We start from the raw sequence: 13,917 nt of genomic DNA on the forward strand, positions 1-13,917 counted from the left end.
AAATGGGCAAGATAAAAGTAATGACACCCTTTGAAAAATCATATGATGTTTCTCTAGTTTGTATAATTAACAGCACCTGTTACTTACCTGTGGCACATGACAGGTGGTGGCAATAACTAAATCACATTTCCATCCAGTTAAAATGGATTAAAGTTGACTCAACCTCTGTCCTCTGTCCTTGTGTGTACCACATTGAGCATGGAGAAAAGAAAGAAGACCAAAGAGCTGTCTGAGGACTTGAGAACCATTATAATTTTATATAAAACTCCAAAAATGGGCCGGACAAAAGTATTGGCACCCTCAGCCTAATACTTGAAGTATGGGAGTGGGTCAGTGATGCTGTGGGGCTGTTTCACTTCCAAAGGCCCTGGGAACCTTGTTAGGGTGCATTGCATCATGAATGCTTTGAAATACCAGGACATTTTGAATCAAAATTTGTTGTCCTCTGCCCGAAAGCTGAAGATGGGTCGTCACTGGGTCTTTCAGCAAGACGATGACCCGAAACATATGGTCAAATCTACATAGAAATGGTTCACTAGACACAAAATCAAGCTCCTCCCATGGCCATCTCAGTCCCCAGACCTTTTTTTGTTGGCAAAAGGGAGTTGTACAAAGTATTAACACCAGTGGTGCTAATAATTGTGACACACATTATTTCATGTCAAATAATTTTGAATGAATGAATGAATGCACTTGTATTGAAGGTTGGATTTTTTTCTTTTTTCCATTAAGGTCCCATAGGATTTGAATTTTTAAAAAAAAAATTAGAAGCTGGCGGCACGGTGGCTGAGTGGTTAGCACGTCTGCCTCACAGTTCTGAGATCAAGGGTTCAATCCCGGGCTTCGGCCATCCTGTGTGGAGTTTGCATGTTCTCCCCGTGCCTGCGTGGGTTTCCTCCGGGGACTCCGGTTTCCTCCCACATCCCAAAGACATGCATGGTAGGCTGATTGAACACTCTAAATTGTCCGTAGGTATGAGTGTGTGCGTGAATGGTTGTATGTCTCCTTGTGCCCTGTGATTGGCTGGCAACCAGTTCAGGGTGTCCCCTGCCTACTGCCCATAGTTAGCTGGGATAGGCTCCAGCACCTCCGCGACCCTCGTGAGGAAAAAGCGGCATGGAAAATGAATGAATGAAAAAAATTAGAAACTAAAAAACACATCTTTTTCAGGGGTGCCAATAATTATGGAGGGCACTGTACGTGCCACAGGTAAGTAACAGGTGCTGTTAATTACACAAATTATAGAAGCATCACATGATTTTTCAAAGGGTGCCAATACTTCTGTCTGGCCCATTTTTGGAGTTTTGCGTAAAATGATAATGATTTATTTTTTTTCCCCCCATTCTCTTTTGTGTTTTATCATGGCATGGGGGGCAGTGACGCGTCCCCACACCAATTAAAATGAATAGAAAACAGAAATACACTCTGGTTGTGGTCCCAAATAACAATTTAAAGTTGTTTTTTTGCATAGTATTTAAAACTGTCCCATATAAATTCATTCATTCATTTTCCATGCCGCTTTTCCTCACGAGGGTCGCGGAGGTGCTGGAGCCTATCCCAGCTAACTACGTGCAGTAGGCAGGGGACACCCTGAACTGGTTGCCAGCCAATCGCAGGGCACAAGGAGACATACAACCATTCACGCACACACTCATACCTACGGACAATTTAGAGTGTTCAATCAGCCTACCATGCATGTTTTTGGGATGTGGGAGGAAACCGGAGTTCCCGGAGGAAACCCACGCAGGCACGGGGAGAACATGCAAACTCCACACAGGAAGGCCGAAGCCCGGGATTGAACCCTTGATCTCAGAACTGTGAGGCAGACGTGCTAACCACTCAGCCACCGTGCCGCCGTCCCATATAAAGGGTTAATGATAATATTAATAATAACACTGTTACAAATAAATCTCTGCATTGACGCTTTTATTCTCAACTTGCACACAAAAAAACTGTTTTATCAAATGTAAAAATTTCTTAAATAATAAATAATCCAACATATGAAATATTCAGTCGGTATGAGCTTCCTTCGAGTTTTCAAGTAGAGAAAAAAAAAAAAAAGACAGCAAAAAAATAAAGGCGGCTTGACTCTATTTTTGATGCTGTCACAACACACTTCCGCCATGCACAGTTTGTGTGTAAACAACAGGAGTGAAAAGCAGGGTTTCCCAAGCGTTTTTGATTTGCGATACAAGGATCATTGATAATGATAATCTCACGATATGGCAATAAAACAATTATCGGGGTCAGGAAATCATTCTAGGATACAGGTAGTCCCCGGATTATGACGTACTTGACTTACGCGATTTAGTCTTTACGACGAAGTTCGCAGGAGATTAAATTGTCGTTAGTGTTAATGTTTGTGTTCACACAATCATTCCCTTGATTGAAGACACTTGTGAAAACTAATTCACGTTTATGGAAAACGTAATTTTTTTTCCGGAAAAAAAACAATTACATAAAGATGTTAGGTTTTCTGACGACACGATTGTTGTCCATGTTTACAAAAAGGCCAGTTTGTGGAAAACAATTACCGAAACACGTGAGTTTGTAAGACAAAAATTGTCGTTAAAAGTTTACGAAAACACATACGTAAGTTCGATGAAGAAAAAATTGTCGTTTGTATTCTTGAAAACACAACCCTTCTCTTAGTTGAAGACAATTGTGAAAACACGTAATTCACGTTTACGGAAGACAAAATTGTTGTTGACTTTTACGAAAAGTGATTTTTTTTTTTTCCTGAAAAAAATATGACAAAACAATGTTAGGTTTGCTGACGACATAATTGTTGTCCATGTTTACAAAACTTTGAAAACAATTACCAAATCAAGTACAGTGAATTTGTGTACAAAAAAAATCGTCGTTGATGTTTCCGAAAACACGTACGTAAGTTCGCAGAAGGCAAAATTGTCGTTTGTGTTCATGTTCATGAAAAAACATTCCCTTGGTTAAAGGCACTTGCAAAACCACGTAATTCACGTTTACGAAAGACAAAATTATCGTTGATGTTTACGAAAAGTGATTTTTTTTTTTTCCGGAAGAAAAATATAACGACATAATTGTTGTCCATGTTTACAAAAAGATAATTTTGTTGGCATTAAAGGCACTTGCAAAAACACGTAATTCACGTTTACGAAAAACAAAATTATCGTTAATGTTTACGAAAAATGATTTTTTTTTTTTCGGAAAAAAATATTACAAAAGAATGTTGGGTTTCCTGATGATATAATTGTTGTCCACGTGTACAAAAACGCGACTTTGTTTAAAACAATTCCCAAAACACGTATGGTAAGTTTGTAAGACATAAATTGTCGTTGATGTTTACGAAAACACTAAAATTCGTTAAAAGTCATCACGAAAACACGCTACGTTCATGGAGGGCAAAACTTATGTCCATTTTTATGAAAAGAGGCATTTTTTTCCCTCAAAAAAATGATTAAAATAGTACGCTAGCTTTAGCGATAAAAGATAAGTAAAATTCAAGTCTGGGAAACCCTCGCCTTTCGCCTTCATGAAACTCCAGAGAGTCCGATTTGAGGTCAATGCTTAAGCGTAGGTGGCGACCGCTGCCAGAATCTGCAATGCCATGGACACGCAGGGTACCTGCGCTAGCACGTAGGCTAGCGAGCGGGTGGGCGCCGGCAAAGCGGCCAAGTAGGCGACGCTGTGAAGCATCCGGCACGCCGTGAACACCAGGAAGTGGAGGCGGGCCACACCCAAAGACGGGCCCGTCATGGAGTAGATGGCACCCAGGAAAAGAAAGGGGAAGATATTCTCCATGTCATTGCGGTGAGCTCTACAAAACAATGCTCGTTAGCTGCCGTGGACGGCAAAAAAACGTCCGATCTTTGGCTTCGTGAGCGGACCTTACCTGCGGCATCTTTCCACGTCCGGATCCAGCCTGTGAAATTGAGGTCCTCCGTGTCTCATGGCGTCTTCTGGGTTAGCAAAAGCCTACATAACACCACAAAACAGACAAAACTTGTGATTTTTTTGCCCCCCAGAAATACTTTTTCACTCTGTCCACATGCAGGGTGAGCTGTTATATCGTCCCTACTAATGTTGACACCAAACCTACACCCTTGAATATACAGTGGTATGAAAAAATATTAGAACCCTTTTGAATTTCTCACATTTCTGCATAAAATCCCCATCAAATGTGATCTTTGTCAAAATCAAACAGATGGAAAAACAGTGTCTGCTTTAACTAAAACCACACAAACATTTATAGGTTTTCATATTCTCATAAGGATAGCATGCAAACAATGACAGAAGGGGGAATAATAAGTAAGTGAACCCTCTGCCTAAGGAGACCTAAAGAGCATTTGAAACCAATTTTTACTAAACATTTAAATCAGGTGTGTGCCCAACCAATGATGAGTGGTTTAAAGCTGCCCTGTCCACTATAAAACACACACCTGGTAAGAAATGTTTTGATGAGAAGCATTGTCTGATGTGCATCATGGCTCGGTCAAAAGGGCTGTCTGAAGACCTGCGATCAAGGACTGTTGATTTGTATAAAGCTGGGAAAGGATACAAAACCATCTGTAAAAGTCTGGATGTTCATAAATCGACAGTCAGAGAAGACAAATGGAGAGAGTTTGGCACAGTTGCTTCTCTCCCAAGGAGTGTCCGTCCACCAAAGATGATGCCAAGAGTTCAGCGCTGAATACTCAGAGAGGTAAAAAAGAATCCTAGAGTGTCTGCTAAAGACTTACAAAAATCACTGGGACAGTCCAATATCTCGGTGCACCCATCAACTATATGTAAAACTATGGCCAAGAATGGTGTTCATGGGAGGACTCCACAGAGGAAGCCACTGCTGTCTTAAAAAAAACATTACTGCTTGTTTAATGTTCGCAAAAAGGCACTTGGACATTCCATAAAAGTTCTGGCAAAATATTTTGTGGACTCATCTAAAGTTGAATTGCTTGGAAGTAACACACAATGTCATGTGTGGATGAACAATGGAACAGCTCACCAGCATAAACACCTCATCCCCACAGTGAAGCATGGCGGTGGACGCATCCTGATTTGGGGCTGTTTTGCTACCTCGGGGCCTGAACAACTTGCAATCATCCATGGAAGAATGAATTCAAAAGTTTATCCGGATGTTTTGCAGGAAAATCTGAGGCCGTCTGTCAAACAGTTGAAGCTAAAAAGAAGATGGATGCTGCAACAAAACAATGATCCAAAACACCGAAGTAAATCAACTTCAGAATGGTTTCAGAGGAACAAAATACACGTTCTGGAGTGGCCAAGTCAAACTCCAGACTTGAAGCCCGTTGAGATGCTGTGGCATGACCTAAAGACAGCAATTCATGCCAGACATCCCAGGAATCTGACTGAATTCCAGCAGTTTTGTAGAGATGAATGGGCCAAGATTAGTCCTGCTCGATGTGCCAGACTGATCTGCAGCTACAGGAAGCATCTGGTTAAAGTTATTGCTGCCAAAGGGGGGACCACAAAATATCAAATGTGATGGTTCACTTACCTATTTTCCCCCCTTCTGTCATTGTTTGCATACTATCCTCATTAAAATGTTAAAACCTACAGTGCCTCACACAAAAATACACACTGTCCCAGGCTTCAACTGCGACCGTGTGCTTTGGTCAGATGAGACCAAGATTGAGCTTTTTGGCAACAAACACTGTAAGAGGGTCTGGCGTGCCACGAAAGATGCGCATGCTGAAAAGCACCTCATACCCACTGTGAAGTATGGGGGTGGGTCAGTGATGCTGTGGGGCTGTTTCGCTTCCAAAGGCCCTGGGAACCTTGTTAGGGTGCATGGCATCATGAATGCTTTGAAATACCAGGACATTTTGAATCGAAATCTGTTGCCCTCTGCCAGAAAGCTGAAGATGGGTCATCACTGGGTCTTTCAGCAAGACAATGACCCTAAACATATGGCCAAATCTACACAGAAATGGTTCACCAGACACAAAATCAAGCTCCTCCCATGGCCATCTCAGTCCCCAGACCTTGTTTTGTTGGCAAAAGGGGGTTGTACAAAGTATTAACACCAGGGGTGCTAATATTTGTGACACACATTAATTGATGTCAAATTAATTTTTTCTTTGTGTGGGATTTTTTTCCCCCACTGAATGATCGTATTTGTATTGAAGGTCGGATTTTTCTCTTTTTTTCCATTAAGGTCCCATATTATTTGAATTAAAAAAAAACACACATCCCCACTGAATGAATGCATTTGTATTGAAGGTTGGATTTTTCTCTTTTTTTCCATTAAGGTCCCATATTATTTGAATTAAAAAAACATCTTTTTCAGGGATGCCAATAATTATGGAGGGTACTGTATATGTTTTAATTAGTTAAAGCAGGCTGTTTTTTCATCTGTGTGATTTTGACAAATATCAGCTCAAATTTGATAGTGATTTTATGCTGAAATGTGACAAATTCCAAAAGTTTCAGATACTTTTTCATACCACTGTACCTATAAGGCATCAGTATAAATGCTTAATAAACTGTTAACAAACGCTTAAAAAAATTATTAACATATTACTAATAATCTATTAACTAGTTATAACGGATATTTGTCATAAAGTGTTACCTTTTTTTAATGGACACAAATGAGATGGACAAGGATATTGTCAAAAAAAATTATGTTTTGAAGGAAACAAATTGCAGAGGTAGTGGATCGGTACTCTGTATCGGGAGACCCTCAAAATGATGCCAACTCTGGTGCAATAATGTACTCTACCAAACATTCAACTTAAGTTGGTATGTCCTTATAGAATTCATTTTCCCGCTCTCCCATCCTTGTTTCACTCCAAAAAAAAAATATTGAGTATCCCGGAATCATTCAGTCATGAATTACTCAGACTTTGACACATTCTACACTCGGTCTTTGATACATTTTCAAAACGGTTGCCGTCGATTCGTTCCCTCACTCACCTTCTTCCGTAGCCTGAGTTGTCCGGTGATGAAGGCCAGCATGTACATCTTAAGGACCAGCAGCACAGCGTAGAAAACAAAACAGGAGAAAACGCTGTTTCTCAACATGACTGCGTGGAATGAAGAGGATTCCGAAAGTGATTCAGGAGGAGCAGCGCGTGCTAGAGTGAGCGTCCCACCAAAGGGGGGCTGGTATTTCTAACTCGCTTTAGCCTCCACCCACTGACTCAAACCTTTTCATTGGGGATTCCATTCTCTCTCCCCACACGCGAGGTGTCAAAACAGGCTTGCCGCTATAAAATTACTATTAGATACATCATTTTAAAAGGTGTCACAAAAAAAAAAAAAAAAAGGGTTACAGCCAAAATTTTCCAGAGTGTTTCTGTCTGGCCTATGTACAGTGGGGCAAATAAGAATTTAGTCAACCACCAATTGTGCAAGTTCTCCTACTTGAAAAGATTAGAGAGGCCTGTAATTGTCAGCATGGGTGAACCTCAACCATGAGAGACAGAATGTGGAAAAAAAACCAAAATCAAATTGTTTGATTTTTAAATTTATTTCCAAATTAGAGCGGAAAATAAGTATTTGGTCACCTACAAACAAGCAAGATTTCTGGCTGTCAAAGAGGTCTAACTTCTTCTAACGAGGCTCAACTCGTTACCTTTATTAATGGCACCTGTTTTAACTACAGATGTCCCGATCACCGATCGATCGGGTCCGATCACGTCATTTTCAAAGTATCGGAATCGGCAAAAAAATATCGGACATGCTTTTTTTTAATATATAAAAAGTATTTGATACACTGCCAACAATGTATCAAATACTTGTTCTCCCCACTGTATATATTTTTTAATGATATCGTTTTCTAATTGTATTTAACTTTACAGACATAATATGTTACACTCATCCAGAGTCTTTAGGTAGGATTATCAAATTTATCCCGTTAACGGCAGTAATTTTTTGAAAACTTTATCACGGTAAAATATTTAACGCAATTAACGCATGCGCTGCACGACCCACTCACACATTGCTGCGTTCAATCTGTAATGGCGCCGTTTTACCTATATATAGAGCTAAAAGGCAGCGTAAAATGAGTAGAGTGAATTTTGACAGCCTTTGGAGCCTTTTTTTAATTGGCTAAAGCCCTACAATCCCTCTCCCTACGATTAGAAATATCGTGTGAAACAATGTGGGGAAGAAAGGTAGTAATTGATCTTTTTCTTAACACCCTATGTTATTTCCCAACGCAGAGACGATATATCAATTGGTACCACTACGCACAGTCATGGTTGCACTTCCCATCATGCAATTGGGCAGAACAGCTAAATGGCTACAGTATCATTTACTGAAAGCTCAACAAATACACTAGATGGCAATATTTAGCCACAATATACAAAGTCACAATTATCCTTTAAGAATTACAAGTCTTTCTATCCGTGGATCCCTCTCACAGAAAGAATGTTAATAATATAAATGCCATCTTGAGGATTTATTGTCATACGTAATAAACAATTACAGTACTTATGTACTGTATGTTGAATGTATACATTCGTGCGAGTTTTATTCATTTTTTTCTTAATGCATTGCCAAAATGTAGATGATCGGGAAAAATTATCGGATGATGATTGGAATTGAATCGGGAGCACAAAAAAAAAGCAATCGGATCGGGAAATATCGGGATCGGCAGATACTCAAACTAAAACGATCGGGATCGGATCAGGAGCAACAAAATATGATCGGAACAACCCTAGTTTTAACTCATTATCGGTATAAAAGACACCTGTCCACAACCTCAGTCAGTCACACTCCAAACTCCACTATGGCCAAGACCAAACAGCTGTCGGAGGACACCAGAGACAAAATTGTAGATCTGCACCAGGCTGGTAAGACTGAATCTGCAATAGGTAAAACGCTTGGTGTAAAGAAATCAACTGTGGGAGCAATTATTAGAAAATGGAAGACATACAAGACCACTGATAATCTCCCTCGATCTGGGGGTCCATGCAAGATCTCACCCCGTGGCATCAAAATGATAAGAACGGTGAGCAAAAATCCCAGAACTACACATGCGGACCCAGTGAATGACCTACAGAGAGCTGGGATCACAGTAACAAAGGCTACTATCAGTAACACAATGCGCCGCCAGGGACTCAAATCCTGCACTGCCAGACGTGTCTGAAGAAAGTACAAGTCCAGGTCCGTCTGTGGTTTGCTAGAGAGCATTTGGATGATTCTGAAGAGGACTGGGAGAATGTATTACGGTCAGATGAAACCAAAATAGAGCTTTTTGGTAGAAACACAGGTTCTCGTGTTTGGAGGAGAAAGAATACTGAATTGCATCCGAAGAACACCACACCCACTGTGAAGCAAGGGTGTGGAAACATCGTGCTTTGGGGCTGTTTTTCTGCAAAGGGACCAGGACGACTGATCTGTGTAAAGAATGAATGAGGCCATGTATCGAGAGATTTTGAGTGAAAATCTCCTTCCATCAGCAAGGGCATTGAAGATGAGACGTGGCTGGGTCTTTCAGCATGACAATGATCCCAAACACACAGCCAGGGCAACAAAGGAGTGAAGCATTTCAAGGTCCTGGAGTGGCCCAGCCAGTCTCCAGATCTCAAACCCATAAAAAAATCGGTGGAGGGAGTTGAAAGTCCGTGTTGACATCACTGCTCTAGAGGAGATCTGCATTGAGGAATGGGCCAAAATACCAGCAACAGTGTGTGAAAAGCTTGTGAAGAGTTACAGAAAGCGTTTGGCCTCCATTATTGTCAACAAAGGGTACATAACAAAGTATTGAGATGAACTTTTGGTATTGACCAAATACTTATTTTCCACTCTAATTGGAAATAAATTCTTTAAAAATCAAACAATGTGATTTTCTGTCTTTTTTTCCACATTCTGTCACTCATGGTTGAGGTTTACCCATGTTGACAATTACAGGCCTCTTTAATATTTTCAGTTAGGAGAACTTGCACAATTAGTGGTTGACTAAATACTTATTTGCCCCACTGTAACAGCAAATCCTGCATGTACACACTGCATGTGCAACAGATTGGGTGAACGCGGGTCAGGGTGTGATGACGCAATGACCAGAAAACCCGTGTTACAAAACAATTGGACTGGAAGGCTATCCATATGAATGGCAGCCAGTGAGCGAATGTTTACGTAAACGTGTTTTACCCAAAAACACTTTCATTGACGTGACGCTGCAAGTCAGCAGAACACTCACACTGTGTTCACCCTTTGCGCACAGTGAATCACGTTACGACTAAACTTCCTTTTGAGCTCACGCTGGCAAAACATGATGACTGCAGGCAAAATAGAAAATATTCAGATTTGCTAATGGCATACGCAAACTTCCACAAAGTATCATTACTCAGAAAAGAGTAATACAAATGATTAAGACCACTGTCTATCTTGCGAGTCAGTTTTCCTTTTAGTGTCAGTCAGTGCAGCAATACCATGACTTACAGTTGTGGTCAAAAGTTTCCATACACTTGTGAAGAACATAATGTCATGGCTCTCTTGAGTTTCCAGTTATTTCTACAACTCTGATTTTTCTCTGATAGAGTGATTGGAACAGATACTTCTTTGTCACAAAAAACATTCATGAAGTTTGGTTCTTTTATGACTTTATTATGGGTGGACAGAAAAAAGGGATCAAATCTGCTGGGTCAAAAATATACATACAGCAGTGCTAATATTTGGTAACATGTCCCTTGGCCATTTTCACTTCAATTAGGAGCTTTTGGTAGCCATCCACAAGCTTCTGGCAAGCTTCTGGTTGAATCTTTGACCACTCCTCTTGACAGAATTGGTGCAGTTCAGTTAAATTTGATGGCTTTCTGACATGGACTTGTTTCTTCAGCATTGTCCACAAGTTCTCAATGGGGTTTAAGTCAGGACTTTGGGAAGGCCATTAGAAAACCTTAATTCTAGCCTGATTTAGCCATTCCATTACCACTTTTGATGTGTGTTTGGGGTCATTGTCCTGTTGGAACACCCAACTGCGCCCAAGACCCAATCTTCGGGCTGATGACGTTAGGTTATCTTGAAGAATTTGAAGGTAATCCTCCTTCTTCATTATCCCATTTACTCTCTGTAAAGCACCAGTTCCATTGGCAGCAAAACAGCCCCACAGCATAATACTACCACCACCGTGCTTGACGGTAGGCATGGTGTACTTGGGGTTAAAGGCCCCACCTTTTCTCCTCCAAACATATTGCTAGGCATTGTGGCCAAACAGCTCAATTTTTGTTTCGTCGTACCACAGAACTTTCCTCCAGAAGGTCTTATCTTTGTCCATGTGATAGAGCAGCAAACTTCAGTCGAGCCTTAAGGTGCCGCTTTTGGAGCAAGGGTTTCCTTCTTGCACGGCAGCCTCTCAGTCCATGGAGATGCAAAACACGCTTGACTGTGGACACTGACACCTGTGTTCCAGCAGCTTCTAATTCTTGGCAGATCTGCTTTTTGGTGATTCTCGGTTGAATCTTCACCCTCCTGACCAATTTTCTCTCAGCAGCAGGTGATAGCTTGCGTTTTCTTCCCGATCGTGGCAGTGACAAAACAGTGCCGTGCACGTTATACTTACAAACAATTGTTTGCACTGTTGCTCTTGGGACCTGCAGCTGCTTTGAAATGGCTCCAAGTGACTTTCCTGACTTGTTCAAGTCAATGATTTGCTTTTTCAGATCCATGTATGTATATTTTTGACCCAGCAGATTTGATCACTTTTTCTGTTAACCCATAATAAAGTCATAAAAGAACCAAACTTCATGAATGTTTTTTGTGACAAAGAAGTATCTGTTCCAATCACTCTATCAGAGAAAAATCAGAGTTGTAGAAATAACTGGAAACTCAAGAGAGCCATGAAATTATGTTCTTCACAAGTGTATGTAAACTTTTGATCACAACTGTATGTCTGTGTACATTTTCACTTACCCGTAATCTTCGGACTACAAACCGCGAATTCTTTCCTTCGTTTCGAATCCTTTGGCTTATGGTCCAGTGCGGCTTATTTGTTTATTTATTTGGATAAATAGGTAAGACTTTACTTGACAGTGGTGTCATAAGACAGTCATAATTATGACATGACACTATCATGGGCATTACTGAATGCTTTTAACAGATGTACAGTAATTTAAAGTCATCTGGCAGATTATGTCACTAATTCCATTTATGTCCAGCTTGGATCTTTTACATCCATTCAAAAATTGAGACAATTTGCGGGATAACATTAAATGACATCTGTTATAAGCAGTGTTGGGCACGTTACTTCAAAAAAGTAATTAGTTACTCACTACTTCTTCCAAAAACTAACTGAGTTAATAACTGAATTACTCTATAGTAAAAGTAATTAGTTACCAGGGAAAGTAATTATTCCCGTTACTTTAAAAACGATTTGTCGTATGTCAAAGAATTTGAAATTTTCTGAACAGTATTCGAGTCAGTTGAATAGAGAAGAACAGACAGTTGTGTTATAGAACCTTGTAATAATTATTGCACCTCACCAGCAACAGATTTATCCTACACTTGAAGTGCAACAAAAGTAAACAGTAAACAATCTAATAAAATAACAATTAGCAGTAAACAATATAAAGTGAGTTTAATCAATTAAATCTAACTCTCACAACCTGAGACAACTGGTCAAGTAGACATAACCTACTGTACTTTGAGTATTTTGACTTGAAATAGTGTTTATATCTCCACCTCGTAAAGGACAAATTTTCCTTTGAATGCTCTGCCATCATATCCCTCTGCATCTGTTTTGCATGTGTGTGTTTGCCGCACGCGCTGTTCCGGTTTGTGTGTGAAAACACCGGCTCTGATTGGCTCACCATGACACATGACTCTAAATCTCAGCCAATCACAATCACTTCCGTCGCATCTATCCAGGTGGTGCATTCAGGTAGCCTCGTCCCCCTACTCCTCCCGTCGCCCTCAAAGCGTCTGCCGTCCTCAAGATGGAAGCAGCATTCTTGCTGGCTGACAGTGGGGGATGGGAACGAGGCTAGCATTCAGGTGTAGCAAAAACAGAAACGTTAGCAAGCTTTGGAAAGCATTGTCTAATTGAATGAGCAGGGACAAACAGCCTGGAGTCATAAGAAGTACGTGCTGTAATATTCCGATACAAAATTATCCGAGGCACCCTAAAGTGCACACGGCGACAATATTGTTTAGCTCACATGATGCGGGAGTGAGTTAGAGAAAAGGCCTGCCGAGAGGCGTACATTTGTGTTAATGTTTAAGTTACATGTGCTATTAAAGAAACAGTGTGCCGGCACGTGCTGTGTGGTATATCTTTGCTAAGAAAAAGCATTAAAAAAAACACGTGCGCTATTCTCGAACCTGAACGCACCCAAAGTCTTGGATGACAAATAAACAGAGCAGAGCAGACTCGCTACGGCTGGTAGTTTCTTCAATTTATTCAGAGTAAGTAACGCACCGCTTTTGACCGTCAGTAACGGTAACGGTGGAAAAAATAATTAGTGAGATTAACCAGTTAATGAAGAAAAAAACACAGTTATGTAACGGCATTATTTATAACGGCGTTATTCCCAACACTGGTTATAAGCATTTATTAATGCTCATGACAGTGTCATGTCATAATTATGAATGTCTAATGACAGTCTCATGGTGCCACTGTCAAATAAACTGTTACCAAATACCATAACTAGTAATAAATGAAACAACTGGAACAGTAACTGAAGAAATAATTAGCACGGAACATGAATTTTGATTGTTATTTACATCTGTAGCACTGCCATGCATGCTAGGAGGCATGTTGGACAACAACAATGTTGACAGCAGGTGGGAGCAGATGTTTACTGTCTCCTCCAAGGGAGCAGTGATAGCCAAATGAAGCTTATTGAAGCAATTAAGTTTTGCAGCCAATTGGTTCAAAGCTTCATGGTGGTTCATTTGGTCTTACAGTCATATGACGCCGCTTTCAAATAAAGTGTTACTGGTTAATATCTTTTGGTGTAAATATCCCATAATACA

At 40.4% G+C, this 13,917-nt stretch overlaps 1 protein-coding gene across 1 annotated transcript; it reads right to left on the reverse strand.

Annotated features, from left to right (window-relative positions):
• Positions 1-1,909: 1,909 nt before the first annotated feature.
• Positions 1,910-10,423, reverse strand: ptges (prostaglandin E synthase). The gene is made up of 3 exons (XM_057818800.1): positions 6,913-10,423; positions 3,872-3,954; positions 1,910-3,796 (listed from the first exon to the last, which is right to left on the reverse strand). The coding sequence occupies exons 1-3, from the start codon at positions 7,018-7,020 to the stop codon at positions 3,547-3,549; spliced, it is 441 nt and encodes a 146-aa protein (XP_057674783.1). The 5' UTR covers positions 7,021-10,423; the 3' UTR covers positions 1,910-3,546.
• Between the last annotated feature and the right edge of the window lie 3,494 nt (positions 10,424-13,917).

Source organism: Corythoichthys intestinalis, chromosome 17, assembly GCF_030265065.1.
Source record: "Corythoichthys intestinalis isolate RoL2023-P3 chromosome 17, ASM3026506v1, whole genome shotgun sequence".
Taxonomy (NCBI): domain Eukaryota; kingdom Metazoa; phylum Chordata; class Actinopteri; order Syngnathiformes; family Syngnathidae; genus Corythoichthys; species Corythoichthys intestinalis.

Coding starts and splice junctions, on each gene's coding strand:
- ptges (XM_057818800.1), bottom strand. CDS start 7,020: ATGTTGAGAAACAGCGTTTTCTCCTGTTTTGTTTTCTACGCTGTGCTG. Junction 3,955..6,912: donor AACTCAGGCTACGGAAGAAG/GTGAGTGAGGGA, acceptor GGTGTTATGTAG/GCTTTTGCTAACCCAGAAGA. Junction 3,797..3,871: donor GACGTGGAAAGATGCCGCAG/GTAAGGTCCGCT, acceptor ATTGTTTTGTAG/AGCTCACCGCAATGACATGG.